The sequence below is a fragment of the Penicillium longicatenatum genome (genome assembly GCF_028827895.1).
Source record: "Penicillium longicatenatum strain IBT 33135 chromosome Unknown contig_2_segment0_segment0, whole genome shotgun sequence".
NCBI classification, from domain to species: domain Eukaryota; kingdom Fungi; phylum Ascomycota; class Eurotiomycetes; order Eurotiales; family Aspergillaceae; genus Penicillium; species Penicillium longicatenatum.
This window is the reverse complement of record NW_026643120.1, coordinates 2,219,450-2,236,880: the sequence shown is the minus strand read 5'-3', so window position 1 is coordinate 2,236,880 and position 17,431 is coordinate 2,219,450. Positions and strand designations below refer to the sequence as shown.

Below are 17,431 nucleotides of genomic sequence, written 5' to 3'. Positions count from 1 at the left end.
TTGGGGTACAGGAGTTCGAGAATTCTCGTCCCTGGTTCTTGCAGGATAGCCCTGGATCGACAAAATACGCATATTTTCGCTTTTGATGAATACTTTCCTCTTTGTTCTCTCTCACCTTATCAACTAGACCCCGAAAGTTGCGCCCTGCAGCTTATCTGCGCTGGGGTGCCTGCTACCCAATCCTAGTGAATTCTTCACCTCAAGTCTATAAATTGACTTTTTCACTTTTCATTTCTACCCAACCACCCAGAGGTATGCCATGACGGAGGTTCGCTGGCCAGGATGAAATTCGCGAAGTCTGTCTACCCCTCCTACCCAACGCAAAACACTTTCGATGGCTGACATCCCACAGAGAGTTGGAACAGGAACTGGTTCCTGAGTGGCGGGCAAAATATCTCGATTACAAGGTGTGACCTAGCTGTCCATGGTCCCTGTCATCAAGATAAATTTATGACTAACATGCTTTCTCTGTAGACGGGCAAGAAAAAGCTCAAGGCCATCACACGAGCAATCCAGAAGGGGAATCGAAGTCCCCTCCCCCCATCCTTTCGAAATGCTCCCTCCTCCCATACCGCGGTACAATCATCCTTCGAAACACCAACCTCCGATAAGCCTCTTGATGGGACGGCACCAGATGAGCCCTCATCGCCAAGTGCCCGTCGTCGGGGTTCGAGTTCCCAGCCCATCCCACGATCTAAGTCCTCGCCTGGGCAAGAGCGACAGCCATTACGTACTCCAGGATCGCGGTTTTCGGAGACTGTAGGGAGCTATGGGAGCATTATAGCGACGCCGCCTGAGCCTCAGGGAAAGGCAGGATCAGACGGGGCATCTTTCGAGCTACCGGATCCTATAATGGACCCAGATGAGTATGCGTCGCCGGGGCAGGATACCGACCAGGAATCAGGTCGTCGCAGGGAAGTCAGGACCCCTTCCCCGGTCATGACCAGGCGTGCTACATTTGGCACACCTTCGGCTCAGGCAGGGGGATACAGTCCGGCAGATCAAAGGGCCTCGGCGTTGGCAACGCATCCTACTTCTCAGAGTCTTAGTCTTCAAGGAGAAACTTTGAGCAAGACGAACTCACAAAACCGTGGGTCGCAGCTCCTTCGGCGAGTATTCTCTCATACAGAAGGCGAGGGAGCAGGGAAGAAATCCGCGATGGACTCTGCATTTGATGCTGAAAGACGTCAGGATGAATTCTTTGAATTCTTGGATAGCGAGTTGGCCAAAATTGACTCCTTCTATAGGATGAAGGAGCAGGAGGCCCATAGCCGACTGAAGGCTCTTCGACAGCAGCTGCACGTTATGCGAGATCAGCGCATCCAGGAAGTGTATGAGACCAAACGAGCCGTAAAGCTGATGAAAGATGACCAAAATCACCGGACCAACAAGCTCGGCAAACTCAACGGCTCCCGAATCAAGGATACATTTACAGGAAAAACTCGAATCGGGAAAAATACTCAGGCTTTGGCAGCGATGGAGACCCCGAGGATTCCTGAGCGAGAGCATGAATTCATTGCCAGCCGACGGGACTTTATGCGTCGACAGGATCCACAAAATAATGACGTGTCATATCGATCTGCGAAGCGCAAACTCAAGCACGCACTGCAGGAGTTTTACCGTGGGGTCGAGCTCCTGAAGGGGTATGCTTATCTTAACCGGAAGGCCTTTCGCAAGATCAACAAAAAATACGACAAAACCGTTAACGCCCGCCCGTTATTGCGGTACATGACCGAACGGGTTAACAAAGCATCCTTCGTGCAGAGCGAAGAGACCGAGAACCTGATCTCAGCTGTCGAAGATTTATATGCTCGATATTTTGAACGTGGTAATCGCAAACTTGCGGTGTCCAAGCTTCGCCACACCATCAATAGATCCGGGGATTATTCCCCCAGCACTTTTCGAGCAGGTCTCCTGCTTATGGCTGGCTTGCTTTTTGCTATACAGGCGCTCGTATATGCGTCACAGCATCTGCGCGCTGCTGAATCAATGGAGCGGGTTCGCACTAGTTATTTATTGCAGGTTTGTGCTCCCTTGCATCACCCTCGTGTAATCATCCATCGCTGACTCGACCTAGATTTATGGCGGCTATTTTCTGATTGTCTTTCACGTCATGCTATTCTCCTTGGACTGCATGATCTGGACTAAGTCAAAAATCAACTATGCATTTGTTTTCGAATATGATACCAGGCACACGCTGGAGTGGCGCCAATTTCTAGAAGTATGTTTACACCCCGGCATGCATTTACCAGCTGACTGATTTGATCTAACGCATTCTCAGATTCCCGCCTTCTTTATGTTCACCCTGGGCCTTTTCATGTGGCTCAACTTTTCATGGGTCAATGAAATGTATATATACTGGCCTGTTGTGCTCATATTTTTGACCGTGGTTATCGTCTTCTTGCCAGCCCGAGTGCTGTATCACCGCAGCAGGAAGTGGTGGGCATTTTCGAATGTGAGTCCAGCCTATTCTGATGTTTATATCTTTTCATTCTGACAAATGCAGTGGCGTCTTTTACTCGCTGGTGTTTACCCTGTCGAATTCAGAGATTTCTTTCTCGGTGACATGTACTGTTCCCAGAGTTACGCTATGGGGGTAAGGACTTTTGATTCCTTCGGTTTAAAACTGCACTAATTTCCTTTAGAACATCGAGCTATTCTTCTGTCTGTATGCCAACGCTTGGAGCAATCCTGCGCAGTGTAACTCGAGTCACTCCAGGCTGCTTGGGTTCTTCACCTGTCTTCCAGCAGTATGGCGATCTTTTCAGTGCATCAGGCGATATATCGACACAAAGAATGCTTTTCCTCATCTCTTGAATCTGGGGAAGTATATCTTCAGCATTCTCTACTACGCCACCCTTAGCATGTATCGCATCGACCGCCACACTCGTTTCCAGGCCTCATTCATCACGTTCGCACTCCTGAACTCTGTCTATACATCAGTATGGGACTTGATAATGGATTGGAGTTTGGGTAATGCTTACGCTAGACATCCCTTGTTGCGTGAAACGCTAGCTTTTCGACGAGTCTGGGTGTACTACGCCGCAATGGTCTTGGATGTCATCATTCGGTTTAACTGGATATTTTATGCCATATTTGTCAATGACATTCAGCATTCCGCCGTCCTCAGTTTTGTCGTCTCACTCTCGGAAGTCTTCCGTCGAGGCGTCTGGACCATATTTCGTGTGGAGAACGAGCACTGCACCAATGTGCTCCTGTTCCGTGCGTCACGAGACACGCCCCTTCCATATGAAATTGCCGCAACGCCAGCGCTCGATGGTGCCAATGTGGACGATGTCCAGCTTCAGGAACAGCAAAACACTCCTTTCATGTCTGCAGGCGATGCTGAACATGGAACACCAGCATCTATCTCCAGCCAACGTGCTCGAAATCGACGTCCTTCGGCCAGTTTCGCTCGCGTTGGTAACAAGGTTGCGGGTGCCCACGCTGCTGACTTCGAGAGACGACGCCTTCCATCTTACTTGTCCAGTACGGGAGCTGCGCGTGACGCATTGCGCAGTACTGAAGATTCCTCTGATGAGGACGAAGAGTTAACAACCGATGAAGACTCGGGTTCGACTGTTGACGGTGGCACCGACCACGTTGACGCGCAGCTGACAGGCGACCAGCGATCTGCGATGCACCGGATTATTGAATAATCCATTGTACGACTTGCTTGAACAAAACATTTTATGAATTTCATGATAGCTAGCTAGATCTTCCTTTTCGATGAAATGCACATATCTTTCAATATCATTTTGTCTCATTGAACACAACTATTTTAGTAGAGGACTATCAATATTCACGAGATGAAGAAGCTTCTAATTATTTCCTACTGTAATTCAGCTTCAAGATTAACCTTAAAAAGGTTGTTTTCTTCTACTATACTGCATGTTGTAGATCGATATAGTTGGAGCTCTCCGCATTCTCTTATCGGGGAGATAAATCTACACGTGACCCAATACCAGCGTCACATGGCCCGCGCCCCATTGTCATCCTGATCTCAAGGCTTCCTTCCATCCACTTCTCTCCAATACTTTCATCCAGCCAGGAGTCGAAAGAGACGCGAAATCAAAGAATATTGAAATCCGACAAAATGGCTGCGAACACCCGGTATCAGGCCGCCCCGCAGCGGGACTCTTTTGAGGACCAGCACTACACTCAAGCGCCACCATCTTACCAGGCAACTGCTGAGCCTGCTGAACCACTTGAGCCTCGCACAGAAAATGACAACCTTCCCGATGATTTCAAGGTATGTAGAATATTCTGAATATATTCTCTCATCAATGACAAGACAAGAACAAAAGATGCTGATCATGGTCTCTTGATATAGTTCGGTGGTACTGTGGCAGAGGGAACCATTGAAATCAGGATGCAGTTTGTGCGCAAGGTGTACTCGATCCTGTAAGTGCAGGAGCTTTCGAAAGTATTGGAGCTGAATTTCTGAACTAACCTCAAATCTCCTCCAGCACCGCTCAAATTCTCCTTACAACCATCCTCAGCTCCATCTCCTTTTTCAACGACTCCTACCGCATATGGATCCAGTCCAACTTCTGGTTGATGATAATCTCCATATTCGGTGCCCTCGGATTTATGCTAGCAACCTACTGGAAGCGCAAGTCTTACCCGTCCAACCTGCTTTTCCTATCCGCCTTCACAGTAACGGAAGCCTACTCTATCAGCGTGGTGACATCATTTTATGATGCACGGGTTGTCGTACAAGCTCTCGTCCTGACTCTGGGCATCTTCCTCGCCTTGACGCTCTTCGCATGCCAGACAAAATATGACTTTACAAACTGGATGCCGTATCTATTCGGCGCGTTGTGGTTCATGGTCCTCTTCGGTTTCGTTGCGATGTTCCTACCATTCGGCAGCGCCACGGAGACTGTGTATGGCGTGCTTGGAGCTTTGATATTCTCGGGCTATATCCTGGTTGACACACAGCTGGTGATGCGTCACTACCATGTCGAAGAGGAGATCGCCGCGGCTATTTCGCTTTACTTGGATGTGTTGAACTTGTTCATGTCCATTCTCCGTATCCTGAACGGACAGCACAACAACTAGGTGCAGGCCTTCAGAAATAGCGCCAGGATTTGACACCTATTTCCAAAGAAGATCACGAACAGTCAACGGTATGATAAGAATTAGTTTGGAATTAGTACGCTCCTCGGAGCTGGAATCATGAGAACCAGTGTCTGTCTTTTTCCTTCTTGTTTTGATTCACCTCTCTATCATAAGTCAGATCTTACATATTACTATCGTTTTACTCTTGGTTGAAATTTCGTTCGTCATCATGCTGTACAAGAGGCTCAATTTCCCTCGGTCTATATCACGAGAGGGGTTTCTTTGGATTGCTGTTGAAATAACTATACATAATATTTTACCCCACTCAAGTTCTCCCCGCTACTTCCGTTCAGACGGCTTGCCGCGTTTTAAGATTGGCACTACCCCATATTTCTAGCTCTCATTACTCGATGAGATGACCGTAAGTGCCACCGGCAGCTGCTATATTCTCCCCTTGCGGCTCTCGCTTCCTTGCTTCAACTACCGCCAGGTTTTGCCTGATCACACCTTCCCTTGCTTCGATAAGCATTAAATACCTTACCACATAATCAAGATTCCAGCAACTCGATGTACGCCTATAGGAGCCTCGGCCTGCCGAGTCTCAATGATAGTTCGTGCGCGCGCTCGAATAAGGAACATCCCAAACCTGAAAAAACAAGAACGAATCTCATGGCATGTACCTATCCTAGCAACCTTCAAATCATTCCATAATTTGACAGATAAACATCTTATAGTTTGCATTCTCCAGTTCATAGGAATACATAGTCGCACAAACTTCATTGATACCATAAAAAAGCCCATGAGATAAATAGCGGTCTTGAGATTGTAGATGTTCAAAGCCTATTCACTCTATGCTTTAAGCTAGAATCAATTCAGAGAGCACAAAACATTGGAAGAGCCATAAACGAATATTGGTCGGGGCAGCGCGTAGTGACTTCGGGCTTGATGTGGTTTCATGCATCATGAAGCCAGGCACATCTGCCCAATCAGCATCCTACGCTTACTTCTGCAAAACATGGGGACAGTCATTGGCCCCGAGGTGCCCCCCGTTGACGTAGGAGATGATTGAATTGGTCCAATTGAAAATAGCTATACTTATGTAGAATATGCTTGATTCCGGAGAGTTATTTATATGCAGTTCCAGTCCAGATATAGCACCTAGAACCACAAACATGACCAGCATTTGTGGTGACTAGGTGCGCTACATCTTCAAGAGTGCTGGGGACAGAATAAAGACAGAAACAACGAGCTAGCAGAAAAAAAAAGAGGGGAAAGAAGCAACAGAGGGAAAAGATAGCATCACAAGGCAACGATCAGTCAAGGGCGTGATGTAGACACACATCTCGCCTGGTTAGAACTATCATCATAGCGGGTAGCACGAACGAGTACACGACAAATGATAAGTTTGGGTCAACCCTTGCATTTCGGCTGCAGAGTTTTCCAATGAGAAGATGCTCCTTTCGAGAATCATGGATAGTCTGACATGCAGCTTGAACACCAATTCCGATTGATGAAGAAAGGGTGAGTGTAACCTGGCTTCACTCTCCGGTTGCCCGAAGTCTACTGGGAGTTTCATTCATTCCCAGCTGACTCTTGAAACGCGTCAGCTCATTTAAAATCCTAAAAAATCAGAAGCGAAGGATTATCATTCAAGGCTTCATGCGTCGATCCCAGGATCCTCATCGGATTATTGGCCAAAACACTCAGTTTGATGAATAATTCGTATGAATATGAATCATGAGGGACTGTAGGATAGTATCACAGCATGTATCTTCATGTTTACGATCCCCTAGAGGCTCACAAACAAGATTCGAGCCAAGATGTCCTTACACGACTCAATATTTGGTTCCTCGCTAAACAAGTAATACCATTTAATGAAATGGAACTCGCTTACCACTTGTGCGTGATCGCATCGGGAAAGGATATGATAAGATTCTCGGAGGCTATACCGCATGCCCAGGAAATCAGCCAGTAATCGCCCAGCCGGACTAATATTCTACAGGATAGAGGGTCAAAGTTGTGGACGCTGGGATCGACATGGTATTATTCCTCTTACAATGGACCGCTGGACCCGGTAATCTGTCAAGGAAGACATCCATCTTTATGAGGTGCAGAAGTGTTGATACTCGAGGCTAAGCCCCGTGAATTCCGTCTTGATATCACGTTCTTGGCGATTCATAACCAGGTGGAAACGCCCGGTGAAATGGTCGACGTCAGGGTCGGAAGTTATTCACACTCCGACATCCACCATACCCACTTCGAACTAAACTACTTTGGGGGAATTTCGGACTGAACCGATTTAAACTATGTCGATCCTAATACTTCAGGGCTGGGGTGCTGATATCAATCTGGGAAATTCAACCAATGACGATGGCGATTGACCGAAGGATGGTATACCTGGTGGATATTCAAGCGATTTCGAGTGGAGGGTTGCACGTCCGACGTGTCATCGTGGCCCAGATTCATATATCCTATGCCAATAGGCGATTTGCAGACGAATAAAAGTCTCTCAATACGTGGATAGGGAGAAAAATAGACTAGGATAAGTACCCGGTTGATTCGCCCACAGTATCTTTAATGTGTTCGTAGTGTTGACGCCAATTCATTTCCATTTCAACAACTATGCGAGCATCATTGACTCTGTTGGCTGGCTTGGCTGTCAGTCCGGCTTTGGCTGGGTGTCCATACGGCTTCGACAAGAGATCAGATGCCGACGACCATGCAAAACTTCAAGCCCACGCCAACATGCGCCGAAGCGTTCCTTCTTCCAGCGTTGCTTCTGCCGCCCCGACTTCCAGCAGCAGCGCTGATGGCAGCAAGGGTGTCTCTATGATGAACCGAATTGCTTCCGGAACGTCCAACCTGTATATTGCCAATGCAGATGGTACCAATGAGCGACAACTTCTCCCAGACCCGGCATATGAGTACCATGCTTCATTTTCGCCCGATAGAGAGTGTCACATTTACGACCGAACAAAATGGCGATGGAAACTCTGATATCTATCGCGTCCGGCCAAACGGCACCGATCTGGAGAAAATGGTGGCCACTCCTGCAGTTGAAGACTCAGTTATCATCCCAACTCGTCGTTGATGAGTGGTTACTTCCGCCCCGCTTGGTCTCCTGATGGAGAATGGATTGTATTTTCATCGGATCGGAACACGCAATGGAGTGGTCATGGAGAACCAAACTATCTGGGTCTCACTAAATGGGAGACGACGCAAGAGCTCTCAATCTATGTGATCCGTCTCGATGGAACAGACTTCCGCCAAATCGCTACGAAGCCCTACTACTGCCTAGGATCTCCCAAGTGGTCCAAAGATGGCAAACGTCTTGTCTACTACGAGATGACACGCGAGGACACCTACAACGCGCACAGTTCATTTAGTCTCTCATCAGCAAACTCCACCATCGTTTCGGTGGATGTTGCGACAGGCAAAGACCGAAAAGTGGAAGCTGATGGTGCTGGCATCAAAGTTTTCCCTCAGTACATTGACAACAACGGAACCATTGCCTATTTGCTCAAGAGCGGCGGATCCAATGAAGGCTTCTACACCACTTCTGGTTCGTTTACCAATTTCACTGGCACCGTGCGCTCACCTTGCTGGTCGCCCAATGGCAAGCAAGTCGTGTACGAGAAGACCACTTGGGTGGTTCGTGATGGTTACAAGCAACTTTACAACTGGGACCCTGAATGGGACTACCGCTTCACCGACGTCTTCCCCCAGTACTCCGGAGTGGATGGGCGAATCGCATCACTCAAAAGCAACTTGGAAACTCTTCCATCGTGACGCTGAACACCACCGGAGGAGATCTGAACCTAGTCTACGACCCCAGCACAGCTGATTTCCTCTCATCATCGCAAACCTCCGGCGCTGCGGCTTACAACCCGAACTGGTCTCGCGACGGCGAATGGCTTGTATTCGGAGTCGGATTCTGGTTCGAGACTCGCGAAGCATCCGGTGGCTGGATTGTGCAGTCGACCGCCAATGGCTTCTACTCCGAGGTCCTTGTCGACAGTGCATACTCCATCACAAACAGCACTACCCTCAACAATGGCTACCCTAGCTTTTCACACGACGGCAAGAAGGTCGTATACCGTGTCTGGGGTGCTGACACTGCAACCTACGGCAAGAAGTCTGAGATCGGTCTTCGAATTCTCGATCTCGAGACGAGAAAAATGACAGTCTTGACTACTGAATGGGATAACCTTCCGGAATACTCCCCGGATGGAGAACTCATCCTCTTCACCCGGAAAACAAGTGCTTCAACTACGATGTGTGTACTATTCGCCCCGATGGAACCGATCTGAAGGTTCTCACCTCTAGCGGAGCCAATGATGCGCATGCTGTCTGGTCTCATGATGGTCGCATTATGTGGTCGACTGGCATGAATGGGTTCCGGTATGAATGTGAATTATATGACGATACTTTCCAGCCCTATGACCAGATCATGATTATGAACAAGGATGGTTCAAAAAAGACACCTCTGACGGACTCCATGTGGGAAGATTCCATGCCGCTGTATCTCCCCAAGGCTGTTCTATGATCCGCGAAAGAGATTCTTTATCTTGCTGATAGCCAACGGATATGATACGAGGACATTTGAACTCCGTTATTTCAAGATCCTAGAGTCGGATCTAAAGAAAAATATTTGCCTTTGCTTACATGTACCCCAGATTCTGTCTTTTTCTGTGAATTTATCTAGGTATGCAGTTGACCGAATGACAAGCTTCAAATTGTATGATATACGAAAGGAACCTCGAAATCAGAGTTTTGGAAATAAGATCAATGATTCAACAAATAATCCTAGGTAGATACTACCTGAAATCCCAGTCCTAACATTATACTGAGGTCGAGTGCCCGTAATTACGAATCGAAATCTTTGCCACGCCGCTAGGTGATGGTTGCCAATCGGAGCAGGCCAGCCTTGGATCATAGAAGCACAGAAGTTTACGATGGTTTACAGTGGCCTGAAGTGTCAAGAAATACTGGGGAACGAAAATCGAGCCGGCTGTAGTACAAGATGAAAATCAATTCGTACTTGGCGAACGAATCATACCACGAAGCGAATGACAATACAGCCAAAAAAGGAAAAGCAAAATAATGCTACTCAATACAACGCTCTAAACGCCAAACAGTGCATGCCATAAAGAGACCATGGTTTGTGGCCAATGTAAAAAGGCGACGCAATGAAGCGAGCCCAGAGTGAAAATTCACATCTAGAAGATTCATGAAAGCAAACGCAGGACTGTTTTCTGCCTGTAGACAGCAAGCAACAAAAATACTAGAAAATCGGAGTATCTGTAATTAGACGGTATATTGCGAATTTATGCAAAAAGAGGACCTCAGTGAGAGGCAATAAAGAAGGTGTTGGTGATCAGACACACCACCATGACCACAACGCCGTACCCGGCAAGGGCCAGGCTTAGTCGACGGAGCAAAGATTTGCGCCAGTGGCGGGTATGGCGACGAAGGATGCCACTCTCAGTTAAGGATCGAGCCAAGGAGCCCTCCCCGTCATCTTCGACCTCCCCATCCTCATCAGACATGTCATCCGCAGCCTCGTCATCTTCCTTCAGGAGGCCCCGATGGGCCGGCGAATCTGGCGCCGAAATCTTGTAGTAGAACAAACCCGGCAGGATAAAGCTGATACTCGTGCTACCAGTGCTGCCAACATAGGCTAGGACAGCTTCAAGGGATGACACGGTCATAGCAACGAGGTAACTCAGGATGAGGATCGTAGTGGTGATGATCGAAAAGCGGAGGTCACTCATCGGTTCTGGTGTACGAGTCCCGCGAGGTCCCAACAGCGGATGCCGATGGGGCGAGCCGCCTTCGGCACCACTGGATTTGGGGTTAGGCCGCCATTTCAGCACCGCATCAACTGAAGCTCGGCAGGGGTGGCATTGCAATGGGTAGGAGAAAATGACGAGCATGACAATTGCTGCTCGCCCGATAGTGGCGTAAACGCCTGGAGGGTACATGCCGACAATGTTGCCCCCGACGTTGTTACCAAAGGAGAGGTAACCAGTGATAGCGACAAGGATGTAAGTGGCAGCAGCACTGCCGGCACTGGCGAGGACAACGCTAGTTGTACGGAAATGGCTGTTGTTGGCGATTTCGTTGAGAATAGAAAACATCTAATCAAAAATTAGCTTCCAAGGAAAGAGGACGCAAGGTATCGCTGAAAGCCTACATTCTGGTGACATGTGAAGGCAAAGATGATCACAGGCAGACTGCTCAAAGTCGGAATGGGACCTGCCCAATGGCCCACGCGGATTGGACCCCGATCAGCCATTGTGTCACCCTTGATAAAATGATAGACTACCAGGACAACGAGGTAGGCCATCGATATAAGAGCAGCAATGCTGGTGTACTTCAAAGAGTCCAATCGGCGCAGGTAGGAGAGAGGGATTACGATTAACCTGTCCAGCAACATTGTTAGTATGATTGTCGGATGAGAATGAATTCTCTACAGAAGCACATACATGAAAGCAGTCACCCAGAAATGGCGATCTACCAGGAAGTCGTATGAAGGGTCGCCGCCCACGAATCCTTGGACCACTCCTGGCATGAGATCGCCGATAATGATGAGATAACTCACCCCGACGCCGAAACATTTGATCGCGATAGCAGCATCAAAAACCACAGCAGCATTTGGGTATGTAAGCTGCGAAAGCGCAAAGAATGATGCACTGCCTCGATCCAGATATTGCGCGCATCGAGATTGAAGATAGAGGCCAAATCCTGCAGTTGCAGCCGACCACAAAATAACGAATATGCCCAGCACGATTCCAAAATGCGATATAGCCAGAGGCATCGCTAAGACACCGGCTCCGATGACTGAGATGGTTCCAATTAGCATCCATCTAGTGTCTCCATTATTCGCCTGGTTCGAACTCACTTGTGTTGACGAGATTGATCACGCTACTGGCCCAGCTAGCTTCACCGACGACTCCTGTACTTCGTTTGCCCCGACCGATGCGCCTAATCCAGATATCAACGTTAGTCATTGTATTCTTAGGACGCTTGACAAGCAGATAACGCCTTGACTCACCGTCGTAGTCCGCTTTGAGAGGGACCGGCAAGGCCACCAACGGCCGCCTCTTCCTCCATGGTGATGAGAATGAAACTGTTATACCGATTGATTAAAAGGAGGCACAGGCCCTAATAGCAACCGCGTCCAGCACAGCTGGGCAGAAGATGGTAGGCTGGGGAGATATGCAAAAGAGAAGAAACGGCGCGCTGGCCTCCTCTTATCAGTTCGGCCCCGATTAGACCCACCCACATGACTTTGTCTCTCCGCACTTCCTCCGCTGAACGATTGTGGCTTGCTCACAGATATGGCATCATAATCTTCGTTATCACGATTCTACAGACTTAAATTACAACTTTGAAAGTCCCCATCCTTTTTGTGACAAAAGCGCCCAATTTTCGTTCTCCACCGCCTCGCTGTCCGAGACCGTATTACCTGGCCGATTTCCAGGGCCCTCATCGTTAAACTGTTTAACTTCCCGCACCGTCTTTGACACTTCAATAATCGTCCCACCTTTCACCCTGTACTGCGTTCCTCGACCAGATCGATCTCCAATGATTTCGCTCACCTGATCCTGCTGTACCATCGCCAGCATCACCTCTCCCACTTCCTCGGGCGTCACCCAGGAGTCAGAGCTGTCAATCACCATTTTCATCTTTTCGGGATGGTCTGTCCACAAGGGAGTCTTGATAACACCCGGAGCCACTGCCGTGACACGAATGCCAATCCTCTCCAGTTTAGCCAGCGATCGCACCAGACCGTTGATGGCATGCTTCGTGGCAACGTAAATTGGGGCCGAGAACGACTCGTTCTGTCCAGCAATGCTAGAGATGTGGATGATATGCTTTAGGCGACCGTTATCGCGGTGCTTCTGGAAATGCGCAATGGCCAACTGTGTGACACGAATTGGGTGGGTGATGTTGATGTCCACCAGTGCGTATCGGCCGCTGTCGCGGGAATCTTTGCTTGCGGTCGAGCCAGGTGGACGCCAGAAATTGGTCCAGTGCTGTGAGGAATTTGTTAGCGGGGTTTCATTCACCACTCGGCATCGTAGATTATAGTAGTCTTTGCGGTATGAATACATACTGGCTCGTAGATCCCCGCGCCCGGGCAAACAATGTCGATCGCGCCGAATTCTCTCTCGGCCACCTCGAACATCCGCTCAAGTTGGATCCAGTCTGTGACATCCGTCTGCTGGAACACAGCTCGTACAGGTCCAGAGGTATGTTTATCAACTAGCACCTGCGCCTCGGGTCGTAAAGCCAGGTCGGCGATGACAATGTTGCATCCATTTTCCACTAGCAATTTGGCAAAGGCCAGATTGATTCCTAATGGGAAGGTGAGCATATCTACAAAAGCGATGCTGTAAGATTTTAACTAGGATAGCTTACCAGAACCTGCACCGGTGATAATAGCTGTTTTGCCTTGAACTGAGACTGCCATTGCCGTGTATGGGGAACCTTCAGGTAAGTGAAAATCGTGCAGGATAGAGTAACATCGCGAAAATCTACGTCTCTTATATGCTTACACGACCTTGTGGAACTTCGGGTTCTATTGGAGCGAGTATTATAGCCGTTTTGGAGAAGAGGGGGAACCAGAGGATTTAACCGCCACTACTGTAGTATGCAGTATGTTTTGTCAAGAAGGTTCGCCGAGGCCGGCAAAATGCCCGAGATCTCTGTGCTTCTTTCGGCTTCATATCTGGGTCTGCTTGGCTGCTTTTGGCCAATCTGACGGGTCGCTGCGATACATGGCTTTTTCATTTCTTCATTTTCCTCCCGAGGTCCACTGGATCGTCCGTGGAGCAGACGGACTCGCTCGCCAAAGTTACCTTTTAGAGATACCACGGCCTCATAGGAAAGACGGAATAAGGCTAGACATAGTGTTTTTGCAGAATATAGGTCGTTCTCGTAGATTACTAGGGCCTACTTTATTTTCAGGGCTTGATATCTATTTGCGTCGAGTCGGCGTAACTCCGAGCATCATAGTCTGGCGGTTATGATGACCTCATCTGACGACTACTGCGGATTGCTTTCCAAAATAGGCAATACAAGTCACCTATAAGACTGTCGATTCTGCCCATTGTGCCTCTATGTCTGTGAATTGTCGAATCCCGTTATTTAAATGTCGATATGCGTATTCGGCTTCGGTATGGCAAGCATCGCTTCTCAAACGGACACTATGGTAGGTACTCGGGAAGGTTCAGCGTGATTCTTCTATTTTGGACAAAACCTAAGGGCTTACAGGCTATTGGTACTAGTTGTTTATGGGTGGCAGCATAAAAACTTATCTTCATGGCACTTTCTTTTGGTGTAATACGCTTTTTACTAAATATATATGTATCATGACAGCAATAATTTATGGGGAATAACTTGTGAAATAGCTACATCAGCCAAGGAATAAGATGTAGTAGCCTGGGACACTCCTTTCTTCCTTGAACAGTCACAATTTATATCGCAATCCTTTCCTAATGTAAGGTAGCAATCAGTTCGTGATCTCACAATCAGCCAATACAACCAAAGGAACACCTGTAGCATCCGTGTGATTGTATCCAACTTCAGAGCAGCAATATACCCGGTTTGGGGAGAGTTGTTCATGATCGACTCAACAGTGATATTGTAGCGCTCGTTTGCAATTTTCTGAATCGTATCACCCGGAAGGATAGTGTAGACGTGAGGACCACCGTAGATACATGTTGCAGTTGTTTCGGTGTTGTTTGTGCTGAAACAAGAGGTGTCGTCGGGGAATGTTGCAATCTGAGGAATGAGCAATGACTCATTTGTGTAAAGGTAATTGGGGTCGGCGAGAACGTTGACTCGGGCAATGTCGCAAGCACCGACACCATGCTTGGTGGCAATGGTGTAGATAGTGTCATTGGCTTTCACAGTATAGGTACCGTTGCGGAGGGCAACATTCAGGTTGAGAACACTTCCGGCTTCCGATGGAACTAAACAAAAAAATATCACTCAGTAGTTGAGGTGACGTAGAGACGGGAGAGTACTTTGACTGACCATTGTATTCAATTGTTGCCGGAAGAGCAGTGCTCATCCTAGCCAAGGCGATGAGACCAACCAGTTGCTTTAGGCACAGCATTGTTCCAAGCGAAGTAAGGTAACGAGGCCAAGTAGCAGGAAGGACAAAGATTCAATTTTTTGTTGCTGCAGAAAGTTGGGTTGAAACTGATGTATGAATCTGTTCTTGGGGAAGGTTATTTGCTCTATTTATACCACAACGTTCTGGACTTCAAGAGAAACAAGCTTGAGCTATGTCCGAGGCTCTACACTTCGGGACTGAAGTCTCGTCCGACATTTGCATCCAGCTAAGGCCCAGAAGGAATTAGGTTTTCTTCTCATTAGTGAAAAGCTTCATGTACCTGTCCGCTACCTTGTGGAGTAAATACCATCAGCCACTCGGATTGTTGCGCCAATACGCTTTCTTTCGCCTAGTACAAGTTTCCCCCGCCTTCTATATTACAATCCCCACAAACCTGGAGTTTCCTTGTGTTTGCTACTATTGAACGAAAGGAGTGTGTGAGGCATAGTCCATGCGGAAAAGCACACAAAAATTGACATGCCTCTCCATTGATAAGAGTGTCGTCGAGCTGACCTACGTCATTGGGTCTATACTTTGGTTGGAGTAATCGTTGAATGAGTATGAAAATCGTGGCTTTCGCCTGCATTTGACGTCAAAGTTAATTCTATTCAGCATTTGGGAAAAAGTATGAAGCACTGAGGGAAGATGATATAGCCGGAATCCAACGCTAAGACACATTTATCCATAACACACTTACTGGGAGATCCGCCTTTTGCAGAATTTGGCTCTCTGGGTGGCTACAAGAAATTTTCCGTTGACATTAGCGTGCGATTTGTAGTTGAAGACTCGGCCTTTGTGACCCGTTTCGGATTGGCAGCTCCGGGTTTCTAAGGGTGTTCCCCGGAATATGAACTTCCCCACGCCAATTTTCTTCTTTTTGACCAGTGGGGGCTCAAGAATCAACAACCTGCTGCTCTTTGTACCGAACAAGGCCTAATGGCTTGGAAATGCCCCGAAAAAAATCTCGGTATTTCTAAAATGTCTCAGTCGTAGTCTCACAGACAGACTGGTTGTTGGCAATGGATCTCCTTGTTCAAACTGGTCATTCACAATACTTCGGAGTATGTCAATAGGCTCGTGACTATTGAGTTACGGGTATTCCCACCAGTTGATCGAAGCCGCTTGGGGGGAAAAAGGTGGATTTTGAGTAGACCGTAATGGACAAATGAGTCACTGTGGCGCCCGAGTACAAAAGATCCGGGATTTGGAATCCAAACGCACTTGAGTCAGCAGCTTTCAGACATTTGAGACTGGAAGTCAAGGTAATCAATCTAGTGAGCTCTTTGAGGCCGAATAAATGCTGATTTCGGGCCTTTGAGACTCTTCATCATCCAGACTCAACCCAAAACAACTATGACCTCCGCTCAGCCTCTTAAAAAGCGATTTTTCAGCACCGCCTCCCCTTGGGAAGCTCGGATAGGTTACTACCGGGCAGTGCGTCACGGGGATCTGATCTGGGTGTCTGGAACAACCTCCGCAGATCCAAACTCATCTCCATCAGCACCACGGGTTCGTTTTCCTGGTGACGCTAAGCGACAAGCATGTCTTATACTGGAAGAGATCATTGAGGCCATTCAGGCCGTGGGGGGCCGAGGTGCTGAAAGTATTGTAAGATGCCGTATGTTCGTCAGCAGGAAAGAGGACTGTGGCAAGGTAGGGGAAGCTTTTCGAGAGATTTTGGGAAAAGACCGCGGAGGGCAGATAGGGGCGGCTGCAACGATGATTGTGGCTAATGGGTTTGTTGATGATAGTATGCTCGTGGAGATTGAAGCTGATGCGGTTGCCGACTTGGTTGATTGAGATAACATTCGAAAGTCGACTAAATTTCCATCCCAGAGGTCTTCAACTGCTACTGGCAATGTTCCTTTCTTTCTTCTCTCTTTCTCTCTCTCAATGTAAGTTGGAACCTTGGAAAGTGTACGTACACCTGAACAAGCTACCAGGAAATCAATGCTCTCAAAAGAATCCCAAATCATGGATTATATATTAGAATATTGGCATCAGGGACAGAATTGAATTCACATTAAAGCCACGGAGTCTCTTTCCTTGAGATCTGTCCAAGATTATTGAGAGTAAAGATTCCAAGCGGGCCCGCATAGCCCAATTGCCGAGTACGTATATGTCGTGGACGGATTGAGTAATGCAAGTCCCCAGCCCAAATTTTCGTTAACAACCTACAGAATTAAGAACCTTGATACTAGAAGTATTGTAGTTTGGTTAGACACTGACTGCTACCAA

At 47.9% G+C, this 17,431-nt stretch overlaps 7 protein-coding genes across 7 annotated transcripts; 4 read left to right on the top strand and 3 right to left on the bottom strand.

The window, feature by feature from the left end:
- Nucleotides 1–281: 281 nt before the first annotated feature.
- Nucleotides 282–3,659, top strand: N7484_003359 (SPX and EXS domain-containing protein; the record flags this gene model as incomplete). The annotated part of the gene is made up of 6 exons (XM_057113779.1): nt 282–407; nt 475–2,022; nt 2,078–2,221; nt 2,282–2,455; nt 2,507–2,596; nt 2,646–3,659. Coding segments are annotated over 6 exons (3,096 nt in total), but the record flags the coding sequence as incomplete, so codon positions are not given.
- Nucleotides 3,660–4,096: 437 nt separating this feature from the next.
- Nucleotides 4,097–5,064, top strand: N7484_003358 (Bax inhibitor-1 family protein; the record flags this gene model as incomplete). Its single annotated transcript, XM_057113778.1, has 3 exons — nt 4,097–4,252; nt 4,334–4,404; nt 4,470–5,064. 3 exons carry the CDS (start codon nt 4,097–4,099, stop codon nt 5,062–5,064), a joined length of 822 nt encoding a protein of 273 aa, XP_056973918.1.
- A 2,622-nt stretch (nt 5,065–7,686) lies between these two features.
- Nucleotides 7,687–9,610, top strand: N7484_003357 (TolB family protein; the record flags this gene model as incomplete). The annotated part of the gene is made up of 4 exons (XM_057113777.1): nt 7,687–7,988; nt 8,133–8,849; nt 8,900–9,340; nt 9,391–9,610. 4 exons carry the CDS (start codon nt 7,687–7,689, stop codon nt 9,608–9,610), a joined length of 1,680 nt encoding a protein of 559 aa, XP_056973917.1.
- A 799-nt stretch (nt 9,611–10,409) lies between these two features.
- N7484_003356 (uncharacterized protein) lies at nt 10,410–12,180 on the bottom strand (the record flags this gene model as incomplete). The annotated part of the gene is made up of 5 exons (XM_057113776.1): nt 10,410–11,204; nt 11,261–11,489; nt 11,553–11,907; nt 11,969–12,051; nt 12,122–12,180. The coding sequence occupies 5 exons, from the start codon at nt 12,178–12,180 to the stop codon at nt 10,410–10,412; spliced, it is 1,521 nt and encodes a 506-aa protein (XP_056973916.1).
- Nucleotides 12,181–12,449: 269 nt separating this feature from the next.
- Nucleotides 12,450–13,543, bottom strand: N7484_003355 (uncharacterized protein; the record flags this gene model as incomplete). Its single annotated transcript, XM_057113775.1, has 3 exons — nt 12,450–13,106; nt 13,187–13,428; nt 13,492–13,543. 3 exons carry the CDS (start codon nt 13,541–13,543, stop codon nt 12,450–12,452), a joined length of 951 nt encoding a protein of 316 aa, XP_056973915.1.
- Nucleotides 13,544–14,542: 999 nt separating this feature from the next.
- N7484_003354 (LysM peptidoglycan-binding domain-containing protein) lies at nt 14,543–15,193 on the bottom strand (the record flags this gene model as incomplete). Its single annotated transcript, XM_057113774.1, has 3 exons — nt 14,543–14,567; nt 14,627–15,047; nt 15,112–15,193. The coding sequence occupies 3 exons, from the start codon at nt 15,191–15,193 to the stop codon at nt 14,543–14,545; spliced, it is 528 nt and encodes a 175-aa protein (XP_056973914.1).
- Nucleotides 15,194–16,546: 1,353 nt separating this feature from the next.
- On the top strand, nt 16,547–16,993 carry N7484_003353 (YjgH family protein; the record flags this gene model as incomplete). The annotated part of the gene is made up of 1 exon (XM_057113773.1): nt 16,547–16,993. One exon carries the CDS (start codon nt 16,547–16,549, stop codon nt 16,991–16,993), a length of 447 nt encoding a protein of 148 aa, XP_056973913.1.
- Nucleotides 16,994–17,431: the final 438 nt, after the last annotated feature.